We start from the raw sequence: 14,357 nt of genomic DNA on the forward strand, positions 1-14,357 counted from the left end.
CATCTACAGATGGGCACTTAGGTTGTTTCCAGCACTTGGCTATTGTAAACAGCACTGCTATGAACATAGGGGTGCATAAGTTCTTTTGAATTGGGGTTTCAGGATTCTTCAGGTATAATCCTAGCAGTGGAATCACTGGTTCAAAAGGCAGTTCCATTTTTAGTTTTTTGAGGTAATTCCATACTGGTTTCCATAGAGGCTGCACCAGTCTGCATTCCCATCAACAATGCAGTAGGATTCTTGTTTCTCCATATCCTCAGCAGCACTTGTTTGTTGATTTGTCGATGATGGCCATTCTGACAGGTGTAAAGTAGAATCTCATTGTGGTTTTTATTTGCATCTCTCTGATGGCTAGTGATGTTGAGCATTCTTTTATGTGTCTATGGGACCGCTGTGTACCCTCCTTGAAGAATTGTTTGTTCAGGTCCTTTGCCCATTTTTTAATTGAGCTGTCTGTCTTCTTGGTGTTGAGATGTGTAAGTTCTTTATATATTTTGGAGCTCAATCCCTTGTCTGAGGTATCATTGGCAAATATGTTTTCCCATATGGTTGGTTTCCTTTTCATCTTTCTGTTGTTTTCTTTTGCTGAGCAGAACCTCTTTAGTTTGATGTGGTCCCATTTATTTATTCTTTCCTTTATTTTCCTTGCCTTAGGAGATGTATCAGTGAAAATTTTGCTATGTGGAATATCTGAAATTTTCCTGCCTATGTTTTCCTCTAGGACTTTCATGGTGTCACAGCTTACATTTAAGTCTTTGATCGATCTTGAGTTTATTCTGGTGTGTGGTGTAAGTTGGTGGTCTAGTTTCATTTTTTTGCACATTTCTGTCCAGTTCTCCCAGCACCATTTGTTGAAGAGGCTCTTCTCACTCCATTTTATGGTCCTTTCCCCTTTGTCAAATATTAGTTGACCATATAGACCTGGGTTTATTTCTGGACTCTCTATTCTGTTCCATTGATCTATATGTCTTTTCTTATGCCAGTACCAGACTGTCTTGATCACAGTGGCTTTGTAATATAGTTTGATGTCTGGTATTGTGCTTCCTCCTGCTATGTTCTTCTGTCTCAAGATTGCTTTGGTTATTTGGTGTCTTTTTTGGTTCCATATAAATTTTTGAAGTATTTGTTCTGGGTCTGTGAAATATGTCATTGGTATTTTAATAGGGATTACATTTAATCTGTAAATTGCTTTGGGTAGTATGGACATTTTAATGATGTTGAGTCTTCCCATCCATGAACATAGTATATGCTTCCATTTATTTGTATCTTCTTTAATTTTTTTCTTCAATGTTATGTAATTTTCCAAGTACAGGTCTTTATCTCTTTGGTTAAGTTTATTCCTAGGTACTTTATTTTTCTAGTTGCTATAGTAAATGGGATTTTTAAAAAATTTCTATCTCTGAAATTTTATTGTTGGTGTACAGAAATGCCTTTGTTTCTATATACTTACTTTGTACCCTGCTATTTTGCAAATTCACTTATTATGTCCAGTAGTTTCTTAGTGGAGTCTATAGGGTTTTCTATGTATACTATCATGTCATCTGCAAATAATGACAGTTTTACTTGGATGCCTTTTATTTATTTTTCTTGTCTGATTGCTTTGGCTAGAACTGCCAACACTAACTGCCATAGTATTCTTATCATAAGAACTATCATAATATGACAAGCTAATGTTTCATAGTATTGATAAGTAACTCAAGCCTATTGGGAAATTCAATCTACTGTTAAAGTAACACTGTGAAGTTTTCACTCATTCAATCACTCACCAGCATTGAGATAGCCAATGGCCTTGGAATTGAGCTCAGGAGTCAGTTGCTGTGTTTCATTTAGATAATTCAGAACATAGATGTTAGGAGCAAAGAGGACCATATTCTGTTCTCCACATCCATAGGGCATTTGGAGGAGATTTTGTGTGTTTCTCATGGCAGAGGCTAGTATGTCTCCTAGGGAATGGCAGAGATTATTACTTATCAGAATTGTTAAGAAGAAATAAATTATTAGCTAAGGCAAAGAAATAAGGATTTTTAGGAAAGGTAAGTCTTCCATAGACAGAAGTATGACTGGAATTGATAAATAAGCCTTAAAAAGGAGAGAGGAAAGAAGTTTAAATTACAGCTGTTATTTTGAGAAGTATTTATGAAAACAAAATCATAGAAACTGTCAATATAGTATAATCTACTAGGGCTGGAGACTTACCCAAAACTGAGAAGGAAGCTCGGGCTGATTCTTCCACCACATTTGGTGGCAGTTTTAGAGAGAATTGATCAGGCACCTCAGTACCTAGAGAAAAAAACAAATGTGCCATAATTAAAATTATTTCTGGTATATATCTTTCTGAAGAGCTCTAAGACCAAGAAGTTAGAACTACGTTTTACACCTAAACTTCTGGAAAGTTTAATACTTTTAATACTCCAGCTTTTTATATCTTAAATGTGTATGAACATATTTACAAGGGCCCCTGATATCATCCTATGGCTCATACAAGATGGGTATCCCAAAATGATATACTTAATGTTCATCGCCAACCTTTTTACTCAACAGTTGTATGAAAAAAACCTTTTATGTATACATAAGCAAAATAAAAATATCCAAAAAGTTCCTGAATTCTACATTAATGCTGTCTTAACTTCAATCAAATTTTATCAGATATGAAGATGGTATTTTTATGGAAGCCCTAGATATGGGCAGTGAAAATTAACAGTATTTGTCTCATTAAAAATTAATAAAATAATTGCTGCTGATAATCATACATTTACTGCCATTTTAATGTTGGTGAATTATATGAAGATGAAAACAAGAGAAATGTTATATTTATCTTCCTACTGTATCTCTTCCTCATAAAATTAATAAAACCTTTGTCAAAGGGTACAAAGTTTCAGTTATGCAAGATGAATAAGTTCTAGAGATCTGCTGTACAGCATAGTGCCTATAGTTAACCATATTGCATTTTATACTTAAACATTTGCTAATAGGATAGAGATTATATTAAATCTTCTTATCATACAAAATAATAAATAAAGGGTAAGAGGAAGTTTTGGAGATAATGGTTAGGTATATGGTACAGATTGTGGTATATAATTAAGTCTCCAAACTCATCAAGTTGTATACATTAATTATGTATATTTTAAAGTTACATTAATTACATATGGTTATGTAATTAAATTTAAATTCAATCATGTAATTAAATATATAATTATGTATTAAATAGATACATAGTTATATTAATTATAAAGATAGTTTTCATATGCCCAAAACACTATTACTTTCCAAAAAAATTGCTTTAAGGAAACAGATGCCATAAGTAAAGTAAAAAGACAAATTACCAACTTAAAGGAAATATTTTGTAACATTCAATAAATATTCACTGTTATACAACTGAATCAGAAAAAAGACAAATTACTCTAACATGAATAGTCAAGGATATAAAAGCAATTTGTAAATATAAACAAATAAGTTCATCCTCACTTGTGATTAGAGAAATATAAGTTAAAGCAATAATATACTGTTCCATCCAAATTTTTGGTTAAAATTAAAAACTTTTATGGTAACAGATGATGGTGATCTTCATGGGGAATGTAAAGTGATGGAAATATAAATTTAGGTATTAAAGGGAGAGAATTTTTTAGTTCTATTAACAGCCTAAGTGCCCATCTATAGATGAGTGAATCAAAAAACTGTGGTACATTTACAAAATGGAATACTATGCAGCAGAAAGGAAGAAGGAACTCCTACCATTTGCGACAACATGGATGGAACTAGAGGGAATTATGCTTAGTGAAATTAAGCCAGGCAAAGAAAGACAAACACCATATGATATCACCTAATACAGGAGACTAATGAACAACACAGATGAGCAAAATAGAACCAGAGCCATGTAAACAAGGAGCAGACTAACAGTAACCAGGGGGGAGGGGGAGAAGGTGGGTAAGAAGGGGAAGGGTCTAGTCAAGGAACTAGTATAAATGACCCATGGACATGGACAACAGGGTGGGAACTGACTGTGGGAGAAGGGGTGGGCGGGGTGGGGGGAGAGCAGTGGGGGGATAAGTGGGACAACCATATAGAAAAACAATAAAAACCCTCCACTAAAAATATACTTACTGCCTTTTAAAAAGAATTTTGCATTTTGGTATCAGCTTTAGGTTTACTTACGTATGTATGCAAGGACTGGCTAAAAATTCAAGCAGAACTGTGATATTGATAGTATGGAATTAAAGGGAACTAAAAGGAATCATCTAGATTTATAATGTAACATGGGAAAAATTTAAAGACAAGCTGCTGAGTGAAAAAAGGAAGTTATAGAAAGGAACTTATGCCATATGCAAATCATAATACACAAATTCATCTACACATTATTTCTAAAAACACATGTATGATCATTAAAGTATTAAAAAAGAGTGTTAAGGGGATGATATTGACCTGTAATATGAAGTTTTGTTTTTAAAGGAGAATACATTTCTGCATTACATAGGTAATTAAAATTAATTCTAATAAAACTGCCTGATGATTAGCTCTAGATGCATAAGAGATAAATCAAAATGAAGAACTCAGAATTAAAGGAGAAACCATGATAAAAGGATTGGTGATAACACTAAATTTATTTAAATGTAGAAAGAAGGCTAAACAATCAGGCAATTATGTTTTTAGAACACATTTTGTGTATTTGAAGTCTTGACAATATAAAAATTATACTGGACAGAAACTGGTAGGTAAAGAAAGGCAAGGAACACATATATGATGTTGCTTTGACATTAATTTGAGGTAAGAACACATTGTATTAATAAATTTCTTAGTGTACTAAATTTCTACAAATGTTTTTGTTTAGAAAATTCTTCACCAAGATAAAGTTATATCTTTCATTGTAAGCTTCTTTAGTCCCTGTCAAATGACTGACAGAGCATTAAGTACAGCATTGGCCTCAAACAAATACTGGCATGACAGTAATGGTACAGGACATGACAATTTTTTGGGGGGAAATAGCATGGTCCTATTATCAAATGTTGTTGGTTCTGGAAAACTCAGTGGTGGGGTTACCTGAATTTAGCTCCCCATATATTGTATTACTAAGTATTCAAAGAAATATCCCTTAGCAATATTCTGATTCTACCCACTTTCTACCTAAAACCACGTGATATATGCTGGTCAGAAAGACATTGTGGTGGTTGCACAGGTGCTGTAAGAGAACAAAGATTCAGAATGCATGAGCTAGAGATATTCTCCTGATCAAGTTACTTGACCTTTCTAAGACCAGTTTTCTCATTTGCCAAGTGAGTTGATGGTTCTTTGAGTTTTACTTGCCTGATAGGGTTAAGTGTAGAAATAATATATAAAATTCTTTGATCTTCAAATGTTATACAAACTTTAGTCAATGTTATTTTAATTATTAAGGCTGACTCTTACCTGATGGGCAAAGCAGGGAGTTGAATGCTACTTCCTTCTCTAGTCCTTCAGGCTTCATGTGGAAAGAAAGAAAAGTTAGAGGTGAGAATGGACTGATTTTCAGGACAGTTGTATTGATAGGATAACTACAAATTTCTTGATAGTAAACAAAACTGGAACTAATTTCTTAAATATATTATATAAATACATTCTGTATGTAGAACAAATATGAAGGAGAGAGGTTGATAGATGAGAAAGTGAGGGAAACATGAAAATAAATTAGGAAAAAAGATGGAAAGACAGAGGTAGAGACATACATAGATATCTATATTTATGAAATATCTCATGACCACATATTATTTAGCCTTTCTTACCTAAAAGTCATAATCTTAACTGGATTCATTATTGTTTTTATTGACTCATTGCGACCTATCAAATGGGTAGGCCTACTCACTTCAACCAAAAGGGGCTTGATGATTGTGTCTTTCTTTCCATATGCAGGGACCACAGCCGTCTCAGACCCACACAGTTCTTGAGATTCCAGTGCCTCTGCATTCAGGATGAAATTCACATTCCCTGAAAAAAGGGCCAGTAGCGATGAGCACTATCACTCCTTTCTGCCATACCTTTAAACTCCAAGATTTATAAATGTTCTGTAACCTTTTCTTTTTTGGTTTAATAAAAACACAAGAGCAGGAATGGAAGGGGCATAAACTAGAGAATAATGATACTGAGCATCCAAGATGGTAGCAGAGGTGAGGGAAGTAGGAATATCCTTCTAGACACACTAGAATAAAAAACAGAAAAAAAGTCCTACTGTCTGGGGGGAAAGGCATCTTTGCCTGAGAGAAGTACAACTAGATATAAGAATGCCACTCTCTACAATCTTTGCGTAGGATTGAGTAGTTCCTAGGAATCTGTCTCTCACCTAATGACTTTGGGGTTACTGCCCAGGATATGGTTTGTCGTCCATTCCTACAGATGCAGTGAGAGTTTTGCTCCTGCTCCACTGGGACAGCGTGAAATGCAGGAGAGGCTTCTAGGTGCACACTGACCTGAAACCACATGTGAAACAGAGATGCTATCAGAGGAAGAAGGGGACTGAAGGGAGAATGGCCTGAAGTAAAGCATTTTGGAAGAATGGTTAGATTTCAGGTTGCCTAATTCTGAAGACCTTTTAGGTAGATTTGAACCCTAAATATTAGTATTTTGATATAATCTGCCCTTTCATGTGGTGGGACCAGGGGTGAGGAAAAGTCACAATAGCATATTGCCTGTGGGAGCTCTACTTCTTTGGCTTGGAATCTTGACCATTCTCTAAGCTTTCCCAGCAGGGTATATACAATTTGTAAACAGTTATAGTTTCAGTAGAAATAAGATGCTCACAAATAATTTTTAATTAATGATACATGAAAAGTTAAATATATGAGAATGTAGAGATTGAAACCTTGATGAAGTTAAGACATGTAAATGGAGCCTAATAATTGTGATATCCATATCAGAAATCTTCATAAAACACAAACTTCCTAACCTTAGAAGATTGTGATAAGAGTCAGAAACTTGCGACAACATGGATGGACCTGGAGAATAATATGCCAAGTGAAATAAGTCAGTCAGAAAAAGCTAAGAAACATATGATTTCACTCACTCGTGGGATATAAAACTGAAAGTCATGGACACAGACAACAGCATGGTGGTTACCAGAGGGAAGAGGGGTGGTAGCAAAGGGTAAAGGGGACCAAATATATGGTGATGGAAGATGATATGACTTTGGGTGGTGGGAACACAATGCAATATACAGATCATGTATCATAAAAAAATGTACTTGAAATCTATATAATCTTATTAACTAATGTCATTCCAATAAATTCAATTAAAAAATCTTAGAAAAAAATGTAAGAAACTTGTTTTAAGTTGCAATCTGGTATTTGGAGATAACAGTATCTAGAGTGATGAATATGCATATATTATAAATAGCTGATAGTATTCTTCCTCTGGTGAGTATATTTTGCACACAAGATTTTGTTAATATTCCTAGGAATGAAATTTATAATATAATTGACCTTGCATTTAATTTAGGAGAGAGGTTCTTACCCGGATGCATTTAGGAAGGTAGTTTAAGATAGTGGCCTTGAGTGTGAAGGCCTCTCCTCGGATCACAGAATAGGGCATTGTGAGCTCCACAAAGAAGGGCTGGAAGGCTTGGAGAGAGGCGGGAAGGGAGAGACCAAGTCCAGTGTCATTGGACAGGCAGAGGGCCCCTGCCTTCCACTCAGTGATGGTGTCAGGGACTGTTACTCCTACTTCGGCCACACCTGATGAGCTGGGAGGATGGCAATGTGAAGAACAGAAAGTGAGCAGGTAAGTTGGAAGAGAACCCTATAAATGATTCTGTTGTCACAATTTGGATTCACTCAGAAGAACTGTCAATAATGAAGAGTATAAACAAGGCTTAAAATAAGAACATATAACTCCTTTTCTTCCAACTCTTGTTTTCAATTCTAGTCTATATCAGAATCTCCCATAGACATATAGCTATAATATAATCTATTATAGATAATAGTTATAAACTAAATATGTCATTTGAGACTGTTCTTAAATTTTCCTCTCTAAAATATTGTTCCACTGAGGGCAGATTTGTAATTTTCAATTCTATTACTACTGTGTATAGTTGGTCTGACTGATTTTATGCTTAATTTAAGATTGCTGACCAATGAAGGATCTTTTATTGGTGTTAATCTATGCAGTGCTTGGTTATATTCAGTCCTTATGCCTATTTTCTGGAAATCTTTGAATTAAATTTGTGCAAAATTTCTTAGCTCTGATGAAATTATATTAGAGAGATGTCATAGAAGAAGCAGTTATATTCAATTTCTAAAAGCAGCAATGTGTCTAAAAGAAATACTTGGACATTAAAACATTAGCTAAAGATGGAAAATTCTCAGGAATTTCTATTGTTGCATCTTATATATAAAGACAGTTACTTACTCTATGACCACCAAGTCCCAGATCCACGTCTCAGGGAAGTACTTCCGCACAGTCTCTGTGAGAGGCTCTGAAACATGGGCTATGAAATCATCCTCCCTTTCAAACACACTCATTTCTGTGGTGGGTGAGGGAGAAGACAGAAACAATAAATATAAAGATCAAGCTAGTAAGAGATTTTAATAAGTGGTACGAAAGAAAGAAACAGTGTGATGAAATAGGAACCAGGAGAGGACCCTTGGGTGTTAAGGAAAAGCTTCTTTGAGGAGGTAATGTTTTAGCTGAATTATTAAGTATTAGAATAAGCTAGGAGTGAGGTGAGGAAAGAGAACGACAGAGAAACCTAGAGACCTAGAGGCAGAAAGAGGCTTGGATTGTCTGTGGGGTAGGAAGGAGTTCTCTGTGGTGATTGCACGTTGTCTAAATGGAGATTTCTATGACATGGGGGTGGGAGGAGGACAGGAGTTAAAGTTTTCATTTGGTATGTTTCTCTGTGGGAGCAAAAGCAAAAAATTGTATCTGGACATCATGACAGTGGCTTTGAGAAACACTCTGTAGAAGTAAAAGGTTAAAGGATTAAGAAAAGCTCTTTATTCCCTTATATGTCAAAAGATCAGAGTTAGAAGCTCTCATTTTATTTACTTCCTGTTAAGGGTGTGCTAGTAAATATTTAACAACCAGATTTCCTGAAAAATATTTGTGCATATATAAAATTGTACATATATAAGTTAACTATAAATCTGATAAAGGGTTATATAATGTAATTTATAAATAATAATAAAAATATACAATAATTTTAATTTTAATTCCATATAGCCAATTTATTCTCACTGAATGTTTTCCTTGATCTTTGACAAACTCTTTGGTTTGTACTAAACCTGTATTTAACCATGATTTGACAATCTCAAAGTATAAGCAAATGCCTGATTACTATCTGATTCACTCATCAAGAGGTAGCCCATATCATTGACAAATGAGTGTGATTTCCACATGAAAATTGGTTAATGTTTTGGGGATGTTAAGGAGCTTCTTCACTGGATTGGTGAGAATTTAGTCTTTTTTAAAAAAAATTTCTATTGATTATGCTATTACAGTTGTCCCAATTTTCCACCTTTATTCCCTTCTTCCCAGTACCCTCTTCCTTCCAGCAATCCCCCTCACTTAGTTCATGTCCATGGGTCATGCACATAAGTTCTTTGTCTTCTCCATCTCCTATACTATCCTTAACATCCCCTTGTCTATTTTGTACCTACTAATTATGCTTCTTAATCCCTGCACCTTTGCCTCCATTTTCCACCTTCTTCCTCCCAGCTGATAACCCTCCACATGATCTCCATATCTATGATTCGGTTCCTGTTCTGGTTCTTTACTTAGTTTGTTTGTTGTTTTTTTTTTTTTTTTAGATTCAGTTATTGATAGTTGTGAATGTGTTGTCATTTTCATGTTCATAGTTTTGATATTTTTCTTAAATAAGTCTCTTTGACATTTCATGTAGTAATGTTTTTGTGATGATGAATTCCTTTAGCTTTACCTTCTCTGGGAAGCACTTTATCTGCCCTTCCATTCTAAAGAATAGCTTTGCTGGATAGAGTCATCTTGGTTGTAGGTCCTTGCTTTTCATCATTCTGAATACTTCTTGCCAGTCCCTTCTTGCCTGCAAAGTTTCTTTTGAAAAATCAGCTGATAGTCTTATAGGCATCGCTTTGTAGGAAACTCTCTTCTTTTCTCTTGCTGCTTTTAAGATTCTCTCTTTACCTTTAGCCTTTGGCATTTTAATTATGATGTGTCTTGGCGTAATCCTCTTTGGGTCTAGCTTGTTTGGGTTTCTGTGCTTCCTAGACTTCCCCAAATCAGGGAAGTTTCCCTTCATTATTTTTTCACATAATTTTTCAATTTCTTGCTCTTCCTCTTCTCCTTCTAGCACCCCTATGATTTGGGTGTTGGTATGTTTAAAGTTGTCCTAGAGGTTCCTAAGCCTCTCCTCATTTTTAAAAATTCTTGTTTCCTCCTTCTGTACTAGTTGACTTTATTTTTTCCTTATGTTCCAATTCCTTGATTTGAACCCTGGTTTCCTTCCCTTCACCACTAGTTTCATGTGGATTTTCCTTCATTTCACTTAGGATAGCCTTCATTTCTTCCCTGTCATACTTAATCTTGTCTTTCAAGTCTGCAAGTGTCGTTATCACCAGTGTTTTGAACTCTTCATTTGTTAGGTTGGGTATCTCCTTGAGGCTTAGTTCTCCCACTGGAACCTTGATCTGCCCCCTCACCCCTTTTGGACCATACTTCTCTGTCTCCTCATCTTGACGGCTTTCTGTGTTTGCCTCTGTGTTTTAGGTAAAGCTGTTGCACCTGTTATGTTGTGAGGAATGGAGCCTTAGGCATTCATCAGTGCTGGTGACCCATTTCACCATGTTGTGGCTCTGTTTGAGGGGGAGGAGTCTGAGAGTAAACAACATCACTTGCCCCGAACTTGCCTCTTTTCAAGGCACTTCTTCCACTTTCTGTACTAAACGAGCTGACTCTCTTGAGAGACTGGCAGTTTCTTCCTTTGACCCAAACCCCACTAGTTTTCACAATCAGAAGCAATGAGGCTTTATTTTCCCCAGGGCTGGAACTGTGAGCTGCATGGTCTGGTCTGGTCTGGGATTGCTTCCCAGGTTTAAAATGTATGTCTGCGCTTTTTGCCATGACTACAGCTGCCACTGGCTGCTGCCACTGCTGCTGCTGCTGTGCTGCACCACATTCTCTGCACCCTGGCTCTGTCCCTTCTACCTGTATGACTATTTATCCTTTATTTCTTTGTTTGTTGAACTTCCAAGTAGTTCAATTTTCTGGATCATCTAGGTTTTATTTTAGTTTTGAAGTGGTTATAAATTCCTTCTTAGTTGTGAGGGAGACACAGTGTGTCTGCCTACTTCTCTATCTTGGCCAGAGTTGGAATTTTCTTTATTTCACTTAGTGTAGTCTTCATTTCTCCCCTTATGCATATGTCATACTCAGCAAGTTCTCTGAGCATCCTTATCACCAGTGTTTTGAACTCTGCATCTGATAAATTGGTTATCTCTGTTTCATTTAGTTCTTTTTCTAGGGTTTTGTTCTGTTCTTTCATTTGGGCCATATTTCTTTGTCTCCTCAATTTAGCACCTTCCCTGTGTTTGTTTCTGTGTATTGGGTAGAGCTGCTTTGACTCCCACTCTTAGTAGCATGGCCTATTATAGAAAAGATACCTGTAAATTTTGTGGGGTGGAGCCTTAAGTAATCGCCAGGGTGGTGCACCCTGTTTCACCACTTTGTGGCTCTCTGTGTGGGGAGGTTTCAGAGAGGGGACAATGATGCTGCCTGGTCTGGAGGCTTGCATGGCACTTGCCCCATTTCCAGTCATTTCATCCACTTCCCATATTCTATTGGTGTCCTTCCAGCTGTTGCCCTGGTGCTGAATCCCAGAGTGGGTGGGTTTGTGTATATTCTAAGACTTCCCTGTCTTCTAACATTTTTCAAATCTGCCTGTGTTCTTTCCAGTTTTGCATATGTGCGGGGCTTGACTCAATCAGAATTTTGGGGTTTGTATTGCTATGTGATCTTGAGCAAGAACCTTAATATATCTAAATCACAAGATATTTTGGCAATTTTATCTTAAAAGTTCCTTTATTTGGTTCAATATATTAGACAATTATTATTATTATTATTATTTACCTGCAAAATCTATAATTCTTGGAGCAACTGGATAGGGTTGATAGTGTAAACATTCTTTGGGTTTATGAATCTTTGAGTTGGTAAATACCTTTAAGCCCATATCCTGTGAAGACAATTATCACCTACTCAGTACATAATATTTTATAAAAAATATATAGGCACATTGTTATATTAAAATTAATAAACAATCCAATTAGTTTAATATTAAACTTTTACTGTTCATATATGTAGAAGGGATATTGATATACTTCCAGAGGTAGTTTCATTCTCTTTTTGAAACACTTTCTCCAGTAGTTATTTTATATATGTGATATTTAGAAGTGCAACAAGGCAATGAATTTTAGTAAATGCAAGAAAACTTTATTAATAGTCCAAAAAGTTACAGTACTGGCTCTTTGCTATTAGTAGATCTGCTATTCTTAGTGAGCTTGGAGAAGTCACTTGACCTCTCTTATGTCCCACTACTCTCAACTATGATATGAAAACATTAAAATAAATAATTAAAAAAAATATGTAATACTTTGTAAACCTTCAGAACCTACCATCTACAATATAAGGAATTTACCTGTAGGAAGCCATACATATCTTTTTCATATGTACTTGACACTGGGGAATAGATGATTCCATTGACATAGACATGGTGACTGACACAATCTTCATTGTCTTCTTCATACTGCCTCAAACTCTCAGGGAAACCAGTGAGGTCCTTTACTGGTAACAGTTCATAAACCTATACAAATACAAAGGACAAAAGGACACACTTATTTGTGGTTTCCTTTTCATAAGTGCAAGAATAAAAAAAAGAATAACCACCACCAGTCTTTGAGTATCTACATTGCTTACACATTTCATAGAGGAGATGATTTTGAAAATGTTTAACAATTTTAGGGAAAAAAAACACCAAAACATAATACTTTGTTTCATAGTTCAGAGGCAAACCTTAGACTCCATACTAGAATGAAATATAACTTTATTCAGAGACATCAACAAATGATGGTGAAAAGGGAACCCTAGTACACTGTTGGTGGGAATGTGGACTGGTGCATCCACTGTGGAAAACAGTATGGAATTTCCTCAAAAAACTAAAAATGGGGGAAAAAATCTTAAAAATAGAGCTGCCTTTTGATCCAGCAATTCCACTGCTGGGATTACACCCTAAGAATCCTGGAGTACCAGTTCAAAAGAACCTATGCACCCCTAGGTTCATAGCAGCATTATTTACAATAGTGAAGTGAGGGAAACAGCTTAAGTGCCCATCAGTAAATGAGTGGATCAAAAAACCGTGGTGCGTTTACACAATGGAATACGATGCAGCAGAAAGAAAGAAGGAACTCCTACCTTTTGTGACAACATGGATGGAACTGGAGAGTATCATGCTAAGTGAAATAAGCCAGGTGGCAAAAGACAAGTAACATATGATCTCACCTATAAGAGGAACCTAATGAATAAATCAAACAAATGAGCAAAATAGAACCAGAGGCATGGAAACAAGGAACAGACTGACCATGACCAGAGGGGAAGCAAGAGGGGGATAAAGGGGAAAAGAAGAAGAAGGGTCTAGTCAAGAACATGTATAAATGACCCATGGTCAACAAGGTGGGGATTGAATGTGGGAGTGGGGGGTGGGCAGGACAAGGGAAAGCCATGGGGAGAAATTGAGACAACTGTAAAAGAACAACAGTTAAAAACAGGCAAAAGAAAACAAAAACAAAAACAAAAAAACCAAACCAACAACAACAAAAAACAGACATTGTACGAAGCTTTAAGATGATAGAATGAAATGATAGTTTTGTCTATACCTTGTGGTTAGCAAATGACTCAGTATATGTATAACAAAATAAACAGACAAGTTCTAAATAGGTACACGAATAAGTATATGTATTCATAGGAATTTGAAATTGATTGATAAGAACAGATTAGCAAAGTGAATAATGTAATGAAATCAGATGCTTTCTCAAAGGCAACTCTTTCTTACTATTCTAGATCTTCCTTCACTGCTAAGTTTTCTCCAGAGCATATTATATAATTATTGTCTGTCTAATCTATGGAAATGTTAGTTCCATGTGAGCATGGATTTTTGTCTTTCCAGTAGTTCATTACTAGATTCCCAGAACTTCAATATACAGTGGGCACACCTAGAACACAGTAGACACTAAACAAACATGTGTTGAATGAATGGCTTATGCTATTTGGAGCAAAGTGTTTCTTAGTAAAACACTATCAAGAATTGAAAGGAACTAGTGACATAACCCAGTCCTGCTACTGAATACTTGAAAGCTTCTGCTTTATTATTAACA

At 35.8% G+C, this 14,357-nt stretch overlaps 1 protein-coding gene across 1 annotated transcript in view; it reads right to left on the reverse strand.

The window, feature by feature from the left end:
• LOC150011339 (alpha-2-macroglobulin-like) overlaps positions 1-14,357 on the reverse strand; it is a 49,742-nt gene that overhangs the window by 13,508 nt on the left and 21,877 nt on the right. The window contains exons 16-24 of the mRNA XM_090275405.1: positions 12,626-12,790; positions 12,061-12,163; positions 8,368-8,482; positions 7,474-7,702; positions 6,308-6,434; positions 5,834-5,955; positions 5,401-5,452; positions 2,197-2,280; positions 1,767-1,943 (exon numbers count right to left, since the gene is read on the reverse strand). Of these exons, the coding sequence (XP_090131531.1) occupies positions 1,767-1,943; positions 2,197-2,280; positions 5,401-5,452; positions 5,834-5,955; positions 6,308-6,434; positions 7,474-7,702; positions 8,368-8,482; positions 12,061-12,163; positions 12,626-12,790 (1,174 nt within the window). The remainder of the gene's footprint in view (positions 1-1,766; positions 1,944-2,196; positions 2,281-5,400; positions 5,453-5,833; positions 5,956-6,307; positions 6,435-7,473; positions 7,703-8,367; positions 8,483-12,060; positions 12,164-12,625; positions 12,791-14,357) is intronic.

The sequence above is a fragment of the Furipterus horrens genome, unplaced genomic scaffold (assembly GCF_987537825.1).
Source record: "Furipterus horrens unplaced genomic scaffold, mFurHor1.1.pri manual_scaffold_4, whole genome shotgun sequence".
In the NCBI taxonomy this organism is placed as follows: Eukaryota; Metazoa; Chordata; class Mammalia; order Chiroptera; family Furipteridae; genus Furipterus; species Furipterus horrens.